This window comes from Nanorana parkeri, unplaced genomic scaffold (assembly GCF_000935625.1).
Source record: "Nanorana parkeri isolate BGI_ZX_2015 unplaced genomic scaffold, ASM93562v1 scaffold11, whole genome shotgun sequence".
Taxonomy (NCBI): Eukaryota; Metazoa; Chordata; class Amphibia; order Anura; family Dicroglossidae; genus Nanorana; species Nanorana parkeri.
The window spans coordinates 3,625,080-3,636,736 of NW_017306279.1; the positions used below are offsets into that span (position 1 = coordinate 3,625,080).

Below are 11,657 nucleotides of genomic sequence, written 5' to 3' on the forward strand. Positions count from 1 at the left end.
CAAAAAAACACCAGCCAAAAAAAAAAAAAAAAAAAAAAAAAAAAAAAAGAAGAAGAAGAGGGAAAACACCCAAACCTTAGAAAACAGGTCTTTTTTCCTCCCTTTTAAATCATGACTCCATGGCCTTGTTTACAACATACCAGGAATCCCCAGGTAATACTTGCCTGACCAATAAATAAGAAAAACAGGAACACAAGACCACCACAGGATGAAGCATATACACACAGAGCAGAAACTACCCGCTTCACGACAACTAGAGAAATGTCCTGGAGTTATCTTATCCGGCATGAAACTGTTTTGCCAGCTAGCTAAAAAGACTCCCAGAATTTAATATCTGGTATGAACCGACTAACAGCTCTTGGTAGAAGAATCTTCAACGAAGAAACAAAATAAAGCAGAAGAGAACACCACATCCATTCTCCTGAGGACACCAAGCAAAACGGGCAAGTGTGAGGTGTTCTAGCCTTAACCTCTTGCCGTCCGCCCGTAGTATAAAAACGGACGGACGGCACTGCTGCATCTGCGGGTTGCCGTCTCCAGACGGCAATTTTTTTCTGCTCGCGGGCACGCACGGGCAGAAAAGACCCGACAATGCACACACCCGGTACCGGGTGTCACACATATAGGCAATCAGCGGGTCCATAGCCCGCCGATCGCCTATATGTGCTCGTTCGCATGAATACTGAAAAATGGCCTGGATGGGAAGGGGGTTTAACACCGCGGATGTCAACTGGTTAAAGTGGCAGGCTTCAAATTTTTTGCCTAGTGTCCATTTCTCCTGGAGGCAGCAGCATTACCATAAGTCTCAGAATTCTTCAAACCTGTACAAAATAAAAAAAATTAGTCACCAGCACACCAAAGCAAACTCTTGTCAATTCTTCTTAATTGACAAAAGAAAGGTGCGTCGCGATGTGTAGCTACACATTTACATAGCTTTTATCAATAAAGAATTGACAGAATTCACTTGAGTGCTGGTGACCCATTTTTGGAATTTGTACTTGATTTTTGCAATGGCACCCTCAGTCATTACAGCACCCACCCGATGTTTTGGGTTGTATTCGGTCAGGAGTGCGATGGGATTCTATGAAGTTCTTCAAACCTGTGTCCCTCAATGGACCATAGAGAAAACAATGAGGTGTATTTTAGGATTAGAATGGCATGCAAACCTTTTGGGTGTCCTTTATTCGCTTTGGAGAATGCTCTAGACTTGGAGAATGAGGTCTTTTAGATGCAGAATTCGGGCTGATATTTAGCACTCCATTATGTGGAGGTCCCTGAGAATGGTCAGATGGAGATGTCAGACGTGAAACATTTAGGCCAACTACGGTAGGAATACTGTAGCCAGTCTTCCCTGCTACATCAGGCTCAATAATTTTGCTTGTTCTATACAGACTTTCTTCTGGCAATGCGCAAATCCTTGGGGATAGCCAAGGCTTTGTAAATTGCTTACTTTTTCCGATTACAGGAATGGATTGTGCTTGAACAGTTTCGGAAGGGACTCCAGCATTTATTGGGGATGCGAGATTCAGTGCAGGGATTTCTGATTCAGACTGCCTGAAATAAGACAGTGAAGATAAAAATGGAACAAAGTCAGGGAGCAGCTGACAGTTCATCTCAACCATGATTGGTAAACCTCATTGTTTGGAAACAGACAATAAATTCACTTCCATCAAGATAGTGCCCTATCTATTGCACAAAGATACAAGCAGCGTGGAATTTACAAGAGACCAACTCTCCGAAAATAGACAAAACAGCTTTATTTATTAAACTGGGGTTGGGGGTTACTCCGGTGACACTGGATTTGGGAAAAAGCATTATATTCTGATTCAAACTCCCTCACGGCTTGCGACTGCATACCTGTACTGAAGATTGATCTTGACATTTGTTGTATGGACATACTATCGACTTCATTGCATCATTATCGGAAGGGAGCAGTGAGTTGTATGGTTTATTGTTAAACGGCTGAGACTGAGTTTTTTTTACATACATCCTTTGCAGTTTACGTTATACAAGTAATGGTTTACTGTTCCCTAGAGGGAGTTGCTAAGATATATGGGCTGTGAAATGCCATGCTCCGGACATATGGACAGGATGTATAAGAGTACAGCGCTATAAAATTGTGTTGCATCCTAGTCTTTCTATTGGGACATTTGGCTATATTCTGTCTGCCGAGAAGAAATACTGTGTGCTGGCATTTGTGTGGAAAACTTCACTTTATACTTCTACAACGTCAGCATTTCCAGTTGCATGAGAGCATATCGCTAGAATTCCTGCCAAGTACCGTTCGAGAGTTGCATTAGAAATTGGCTACTTAATTGGATCATTGCAGCAATCTTTGCTACATACTTGCCGCTTAAGAATAATGTTGAATGAACTTCGGAAACGTAATCTTACATTTAGGGCCCATTCACACCAATTGCGGTGCGTTCCTGAGCGGCAGCTGCTGGAACGCACAGCAATTGCTCACAAAACTTCCCCCTTCGGTCTGGGGCACGAGGGGGTGTCGCGGTGCATTGAAGTCAATGGCACCGCAGCCATGCAGCGCGATCGGACATGTGGCAAATCATTACCTGCATTCCAGTTCACTGCAAACGCAAAAAATAGAGTAGGCAGCATTTTTTGGACAGGAACGCAATGTTTTGCCACACGACCGCCATGCCCCAGAATGAAGGGGGAAGTTGTGAGCGATTGCTCTGCGTTCTAGCAGCTGCTGCTCTGGAACACACCGCAAAATGGTGTGAATGGGCCCTCAATAAGGCCCCGTTCACACTGAGCGATTTATCGCGCGGTAATTCCCGCGATATCGCGGCTATTTACATCGCGATATCGCTCTCCAATGCTTGGCAATGGGGCAAAGGGTCCTGCTGTCGCGGGTCATGTGTCGCTACAGCAGGCCCCTTTTTGGAGTGGATTTTGCCGCGATTCAATGCAAGCATTTGCGCAAAATGCAAATCGCGCGACAAACACGCGATTTGCGAATCGCCAAGTGTGAATGGGGCCTTAATGTCCGTGGTAGACCTGCATCACTGACCGATCTCTCGAATGCACATATTGCCAAGTGGATAACAGAGTTTGGCTTTTTGAACCAATGATCTTATTTTTGCTGGTGAGCGTATACATCTCCTGCACTTTTCCACTCCCTGTGCTCGTTCCAAAAAAGATATTCTAATTCCTTGAATCATCTTCATTATAAGAACTCTTCAGGAAGATATAAATATTTGGTATGGTTTTAGTAGCCACCATTAAATCCATTGTTGAAATATTTTTATGGTCGGGGTTGATTGGATTATGCATCTTTGGTGCTTAACTGGCTGTATTTTCTTTGGTTAATATGTATGCTCCCATGTCATAAAAGCATATGGTCATCTATCGAATACAGCATTTGGCTTGTTTTAACTGGTTGAAGGCTTAAAGCACTTAGTTTTTTTTAAAACATATTTTTGGTGCGTTGGTCTTGCTTATATTCCCGCTGTATATTTGTTCAATTTAACTGTACGGGGAATATACAAAAGCACACTATTACACTATTTGTAAATTTTTATAGTGTGTGGGTTTGCGTGAGAATTTGGCGCATCTTTAGGATTGTCCTCTTGGTAATCAAGTGCCCTATTCATATCAACATCTCAAAACTGATATACTTCACAGAATTTTCTACCAAAACAGATTTCCAAAAAAAAAACAAAACAAAAAAACCCCATCCATGTAGTCAGAGTGTATCCCACCTCCTACAGCTTAAAAGTTTGTCACAGACAACTGCATCTACAGATTTAATTTGCTATGGTGACATAATGATGCAGCACAACCATAATAAAGAGTGATTTTTTTACTACTATACTTTGCAGAGGGGCAAGAAGAATAGGTGCCCTGCTGATGTGCACAAAACATTGTGGCAACGCCTTTGTTTTATAGTAGAAAGCGATTCCAATTAGGAGTATATGATGCATTCTAGGAAATGTCACACCATAGACTAGTAAAGCTATTCACACTCCCTCATATTGCTTCTCAGTGGAAGTATACCGACGTCCATCATAAACATTTTATAGTGCTTCCAAGAAGCTCAATGGTTACCAATGTACAGAGAGCCTCTAGTCATTCACTAGTATGGAGTAAGCCCAGTCTGGACAACTCATACAAAAACGTATGGGTTCAGGGCAGCTGAACAAGTTATAATTAGGAATTTACCCACCAAAAATCAGGACAAGTTTTATGACCAAAAGGTGTAATTTTGATTTTAGAGCAAACCTGTGCATTGCCAATGCTGACAGCACTTGTGTAAATTACAGCAAATGGCCATTAGGAAGCAAGGGGAGAATCCTCAGCCCTGAGTAAGCTCCAATTAGAGTGATATGGCACTTAAACACAAGCTTCCTTTGAGTACTCTCAACAAGTATGTACTGGGTAAAAAGCTCTGTACTGCCAGAGAGATGGGCATTAAGGGCCAATTTACATCTAAGAGTTGGATTTCAATAGCCTGCCTTAACGCAATACAAGTAACAAATGACATAATGCACTTTTTCTCCTTTTATTTGCGCATTAACGAACTGCACAAATGAAAATTGGGCCCTAAAGCAAAGATAGTTGCTCTGACCTGCATGCCTCCAACAATGACGGGCTGTTTGATCTCGATTTCTGGTCGGATGTGGTGGTCTCGTAATGTACTTCATCTAGAATATCCAATCCTACAGAAGATTTTGAAGGCACAGCTGAAATGACCAACCTATGGGTGGACAGGATGCTTGGTGCAGAGTCTTCTGGTATAGCATTCCTGAAATGGACATGTTCAAATTTTTTGAATATACAAAAAAGGAATGTTCCAGTCTCAAACAGTACAAGAAGAAATTAGATTATTAATCACTGCAATTGGAAAAGAGACTGCACTGACCTCTGTCCCTCATAGAAAGTTGGACTGTTTGATCTAGAGGATTTGTGGAAAGCTGCAAGAGCCTCAAAGTTTGACCCAGAGTCTGTATCCTGGGAGCTGTCCAGACAGTTACCATCCAGGGATGAACGTTTGGATAACAGACCAGTGGATTTACTGATATCTGGAAGACTTTGCTGCAAAAAAGTTGAACAGTATTATAATATACAATATTAAGCAAAAGTGAATAAATCAGTCCATTTAAAACTAAGCACATGGGGCAGACAAGAATCACCCACCATCTTCATATATTTCTCAGACTCCACCACTTGACCTCTCACCTCCACTTTCCTGCCATGAATGTTACAAAGCGTTTGGGTTTCATTGATTTAACACCATGTAGACTAGAATGCTGCAATGGGCTCTTCATGCTAATGCAGGTGTGCAAATTGTGATGAAGGAACCCTGTTTATGTATCTTGTCACAGTTCCTTCATAAATCTCCACAGAAACTTATGAAGCAGACAAGCAATTCAGCTTACCAATATCTATCCATACATACATGCAATCTCCGTTTTAAGTGAAACAAACATTAGGGTTACAGAGTAAATGTAGAGCAATTACTTTCTTTCTCTTTTGAAACACTTCTGGTGGGAGGTACTTAAAGAGCTGTTTCCTCCTCACATGTGTGGCTTCAATCTTCACATCCTTTCTGTTATTTGCTTGTCTGTAAACTGCAATGCAAAAAATACTGCAAATGTATCACAGGATTTCAGGAAAGTAATCACATCTGCAGAAATACTCAAATAAAAAAAAAATATCAAATTTAAATAAAACTGAAGGCAGAGAGAGTTTAAATACATCTATTGGTGAGGTTTCACCTGCTAAAGGATTTATTTTGTTTTTTGATTTCTGAGATTTACACAGCCATACATAGGCCGGCTTTGTGACCAGCCTTTTTATTTTTGCTGTTAAGCAATGAAAGGCAAGTCACTTCCCTGTCTCCAGCCTGTGACTGGAGAGTGAGCAGAAGCAACCACCCCCTCTTCCCATCCTCCTGTTCCTCAAAGTTAATGAGAATGTTGCACCCAGATTGGCTTAGTTCCACCCCTCCCTCTTCTAGTCCAAGTGCTGAAACTTGGGGGTTTATAAGAGGTTGAATAAAAGTCTGCATTGAACATTTTCGCTGCCAATGATGTATACCACATTCCAGGGGTTTGAAACAAGGTCACATCAGTAATAGCATCTGAGATTGTTTTAAAAATTGATCCCTTGGCTCCTGTCTTTATTGTAGAAATTAATAGGGTGTAAGATCGTTTCTACAAACTGAGGAAGTGGTGCCAGGACCACAACAAATTACGGTCAGGATGGCTGGCGGGGAACACTCAGTGGAGATCCGATGCCCGATCTATCCTTGGGGCGGTAAACGTGCAAGTGCTCACCTCTGAGCACTTCCAGGTTCACTGCTGTGGGTACTTTGTTTCCATCTCCATGAAGAGGACCTCTCACTGATACAGATGTTAACACAATTAAGTGTACCAGTACTGGACGAAAATCAGCTATACAGAACATGACAGGACTGTATAAATTACAAACACAATCAAAGGATTAAGGACTTACCAGTATCTGTGAATAACTGAATGTCCTGAGTTAAATCAATGTTTACACTGTCCGCATTCTCCACTTTCTTGAAGATTATTCCAAGAAACCACATGGACATGTTCTCATTACTGGAAGAGATACATTTTGGCCATAGGATTATTAGTATTCCTATCTTCCCAAACATAACAGAACCTATTTCCCTGAATTTATAAACATAACAGCATATGTAGGAGAGGAGTAAACAGTGGGCAGTAGTGGAATGGTAGAGTGTATGAAGGTAGTATGCGTATGAGAGAAGTCAGAGTATTACCAGGCAGTATTTATTAATTTTTTTACTGTGGAGACTTTTTGGACACATTTAGAACCTGAAGCCTCCAACATGCCCCTTCACATTTTACAACTGATGCTCTGCCGGAATAAAACAGTGATGACAGAAAAAAAACAAAAAAAAAAAAACAAAAAAAAAAAAACAAAAAAAAAAAAACCACCAATACTATTATACATTACTTACAAAATATATTAACATGTGTAAAAACACTTTGAAAAAAAAAAATTCGTTTCACACACATGAAAACATGAGCTTTAGGTATCACAGAAGGACTTGAAAGAAATTATATAGCATGCAGTGTGACAAAGTTAAAAAGGCCGACATTTGCTATACAGGAGCTTAGATACTTACTCTTTACAGAGCTCTCTGTTCCCAGGAAAAGACTGTGGACTAACATGGGCAAGCGTAATAAACTCATTTCTTTCCAAATTTCCAACAAGGACACGGATTTTGGATTCTACTAAACCAAACCTACAAAGAAAGAAAAAACAAAAAAAAGGAACAGAAACACACACCTCTTCACATATCTTAACATATTAATTTAAGATTTTATTGCATCTGAAAGACTTATTTTAATGCTTAGAATATCCATTAAAATGTTTTTTATTTCTAACCCCTCATAGCACCACCTGCCCATATTCTTAAAAAAGGGAAAAAACACAATGCACCTGCATGTCAGACACATTCCGATTTCACATCCTAATCTTTAGAATGCCTGAAATTCTTCCTAGACGTTGCTGCAGCCACCTGAAGATGCTAAACAAATAGCAACTTCCGGTAGTCACTGTTTGCGCAGGACTAGGTATGCAGCCTAGAGGCCCCATGTGAGAGTTGAGGCTTAGTTATCACTTGGACTTCAAACATTGGTATAGGGTAGGGTGTGCACATTTCTGCATATCCATATGTTTGGGATATTCAGGGGGCTCTGCCGCAGTGCATGGGGGATGGATAGGCATGCTGGATGGTGCTTGCTATAGAGCTACAGTCTTTGTTAGTGTGGGGAAGAGTTGCAACTTTGGCTTTTATGATCAAATATTTTTCTTAATTACGCACCCAATATTCTGCTGTCCACCCATCAGTAATCTCCCAGCGGAGTAACAGAAAGCCATGAAACGAGATTCTGACCAACTTCCCACTAAGCAATACCGGCATAGCAAAACTGCTCTCCAGCAATATGCACAGCTAGAACCTCACACATCATAGATTGTTTCAGTGCCTGTCTACATTCTGCTAACGCAAGGGGACATTTTACAGAAGACCAAATGGAATCCCTGTAAAGCAGTATAAAATGAAAGCTAACATACCATTCAAGATGATGTTCTTCTGACGATGTGGTGGCAATCAAAACAATATAATGCCTAAAGTGAGGAAAAACACAAAAAAAAAAATACTCCTTACACCTACATACAGTGGTTTATGCAGATCAAATATCTAATTGAGCAGCTAAAAGAAAACTGGTATCCCCCCCCCCAGGACTCATTCTGAAGTCCAGCATTTAGGCCCGTAGTCCAAAGGGGTAATTCCAAAGGAGTAAAGGTCCGCTTTAACAAAATGTATTAGAGGGAATCTATGGCACTCAGTTTACAAAACATGCTGAAAATGTAGCAATGCGTGCCTTGCTTTGGGGGCCTTCTGTTTGCAGTGGATTTTGTATTGCAAAGCTATGAAAATGTAAAACCCACTTTAAACAGGTCAAATGTATCTGTCAATGATTCTGTATGATATCAGGAGCTTCATAAAATAGACATCAAATTGATGCCATCAACAAAGGACCTAAAGAAAGCTGCAGGACTACTGGAGATGGGAGCGCATGAGACAGAACAAGAAATATGGAGTACAACTAGAAACAATTCCATCTTCTATGGAGATGAAAAGAATGAATATAATGGCACTACAGACACCAGGTTTATAGATTTCCCGTAGTATGAAGCAGTTAAGATTTAAATGGGAAAACAAAATAAATCTGAGCCAATTGTTAAAAAAACAAATCCATTGCTTAGTCTGACATATTTTAATAAAATTACGAACAGAAAAAACAAAAAGGTTTTATTTTTACCAAAAAGGTAAGAGATTCAAAAGGGATTTAGAAAGACGCGTCATATGACTTCTCTGGATTATACCAGTAATATAACGGTGCAGATCTCTATATTAGTCATAATCAGTATGACTTACTTGTATTTCTGGAAAAAGTTGGGTGGTTCAAACAGTTTCATCCAGTCAGCTTTGCCTTGAAGGATTTCATAAGTGATGGTAAGACCTTCAAAAGACAAAAATCCATCGTAAGTTTATTTTCACCATTTGTCATCTCAGTCAGAGTCAATGCAGTGAGATACAAAAACAAGTAACTGAACCTAATCGGAAGTAATGCATGGATACATACATAGTATATCTCAGTGTAAAGCATACCATGCCTGAACTCTTCCATCATAACTGCACGGGTTGAGGTAGAGGTGTTAAATGTTGAGTTTTGCTGGGGATATGCTGGAGTAATTATAGGCATAAGGTGAAAGCGGTCAGCTGGGTTTACCTGAGGGAAAAAAAACACATTTAAAACACTGCAGCTTCAGCCTTTTTGTCTGCGAAACCATACAAGAACAGGAAATTCGGAGTTAACGTTTAGCTTTAACTGTGAGCCCAATACTGCTGCAGTTGTTAGGTACATGAAGTGTAGGTAGAAGAGGACAGGTCAATTCCTAATGCTGGTGTGCACATAACAGCATGTCCTTAATACTCAGGGCCTCGGGGTGCTCTGGAAGAACAATAAAGTATGTGCAAACACCTCTAACCGCATTCATTAAAGTTGTGCTATAAGTTTACCATGTAGAAATTCAGTATGCGTAAATATTATATATCCTCAACCACAGAGAGGATCTAAACCTTAAAAAGAAAAATCAGATATACACCTTAAAAAGTGACTTCAACATTTTGATGCCCATGACATCTCAATTAAAAAAAAATATAAAAAAAATAAGTAGCTCTCCAATAACATCTGGGCCAGTAAGCCCAGCAATTCTAGAGAAATCCAATTTCCACAGTTGGCGCCAGCAACTTTATAGTCACCATACACAGCAAATGGCCAGAGGCAAAAGATACGTCTACGTCTCTATCAGTAACCTGTAAGCCAGGGGTAGGCAACCTCTGCATTCCAGCTACATCCCATGAGACATTGCAAGTAGGGATGCACCAATACTTCCTAGTCAATCAGAAAGTCGGGCTGCATATCATTGACCTTCCCGATTGGCTAGGAAGCTGGCTTCACTTGTTGCTAGGCAGCCTGGCTTCTTGACCAATTAGAAAGGTGGGAGGCGGGCCATGACGTGCTGCCCAGCTTCCCGATTTGTCAAGCAGCCAGGCTGCCCTCGGAACGTGAAGCCCGTATTCTTTCGATAGAACACCGGCTTCCCAGGCAATCAGAAAGCCAGGCAGCAGGCTTCCTGATAAGCCTGGACAACAGTAGCCCAGGATGCCAGTATCGGCGAGTACAAAAAAATAATTCGGTACTGGTACTCCCATGCCGAAAAACCAGTATCGGTGTATCCCCAATAGCAAGGTTGGCAACCAAAGACATGAAGGGATTTATAGTTTTACCACAGCTAAAGTGCCAAGGTTGCCTACCCCTGTTGTAAGCAAGGACATCCCCATTTGACTGAATTGGTAATTTTTGTCTTAATACACAATGTTACATACTCTTGGATCCCAAACTGGTAAATTCAGATTGCTGTCTTCTGGATGCTTCAGCAGCACTGGATTAGGCCATTCCCTGTAGGGATAATAAAATGATGCATTACAGAATATTTGTGGCATCAGGGATAAAGAAAAAAAAAAAAAAAAAAACCCAAAAAAAAAAAAAAAAAAAAAAAAAACCCTCCCCCAAAAAAAAAAACAAACTTAAATTTTAGTTTGCGCTCACCATTTAGAAAAGACAAGGAAAAACTTGTGGACAAGAGTGGATGCTGCAGCATTTGGGTACAACTGACAAGTCCTCGCTACCAGCATTGCCCAAGAAACACCACCAAGAAATCCCAATATGTTGGAATAAATGCCACGTTCTTAAAATAGAATAAAAAGAAGATCACTTTTCAACCACCATTCTATAAAGAAAAACGGTGCCACCTCATGGCGTTTAGAAGTACATACTGCATTAAGCTGTATCCATTGCACGGATGTATGTAGTGCAGTACAGCATTTCCCCATTTAAAAAAAATAGATGGCATTCTCACTTCCACCATCACAAATGATAAAATACAAAAAGGCCAGAGGAGGTTTATTATTTGAGAACAATAATAATGTGTGGAGCAATGCAAGTCATGATTAAAAGCTTGCAGTGACTGCATGAATCTAAGGCCGGATGTGTACTATATTCATTGAAGGGTATATATGAAAACTGGAGCAGACAAAATCTTGGAGCAAGGGCCCATGGCAACCAATCAACTTCGATATTTAATTTTCAAAGCTTAAAGTGATAAAGCTTTTTATTTTATATTTACATCTAGGAGGCCCACCTTTGTATTAAACTTGTATTCTTCCTCTTAAAAGTTTTCAATTCTTCCTCTTCTAGTGGGTCCCTGAACTGCTCTGCCTCCCGCCCCCATGCACAGTTGCCTCCATCAGCTAAGCAGCTGCTGTGGGGGGGCACCCGCACGTTCCCGGTCGTGCCCCCAGTAGTTGTGTGCGTCCATAGACACACAAAGCCCTGTGGCAGGCCATGCCCCTCCTCTCTGCCCAACAGGTTGATTGATGGCAGAAGGAGCCTGGAGCTCCTCTGCCCTCAGTATCCTCCCCCAGCAACCAAGAATTCCCACGATCGAAGGATCACTTCTGGATTGGCGACACAGGAGAGCGAGTGTGTGTGCGACCGTCGAGGGAGCGC

At 41.0% G+C, this 11,657-nt stretch overlaps 1 protein-coding gene across 1 annotated transcript in view; it reads right to left on the reverse strand.

The window, feature by feature from the left end:
• Window positions 1–805: 805 nt before the first annotated feature.
• The window catches only part of PAPOLG (poly(A) polymerase gamma), a 28,676-nt gene continuing 17,824 nt past the window's right edge, over window positions 806–11,657 (reverse strand). The window contains exons 9-19 of the mRNA XM_018555581.1: window positions 10,698–10,836; window positions 10,475–10,547; window positions 9,194–9,314; window positions 8,960–9,044; window positions 8,092–8,145; window positions 7,139–7,258; window positions 6,478–6,587; window positions 5,482–5,591; window positions 4,883–5,055; window positions 4,589–4,765; window positions 806–821 (exon numbers count right to left, since the gene is read on the reverse strand). Of these exons, the coding sequence (XP_018411083.1) occupies window positions 806–821; window positions 4,589–4,765; window positions 4,883–5,055; window positions 5,482–5,591; window positions 6,478–6,587; window positions 7,139–7,258; window positions 8,092–8,145; window positions 8,960–9,044; window positions 9,194–9,314; window positions 10,475–10,547; window positions 10,698–10,836 (1,178 nt within the window). The remainder of the gene's footprint in view (window positions 822–4,588; window positions 4,766–4,882; window positions 5,056–5,481; window positions 5,592–6,477; window positions 6,588–7,138; window positions 7,259–8,091; window positions 8,146–8,959; window positions 9,045–9,193; window positions 9,315–10,474; window positions 10,548–10,697; window positions 10,837–11,657) is intronic.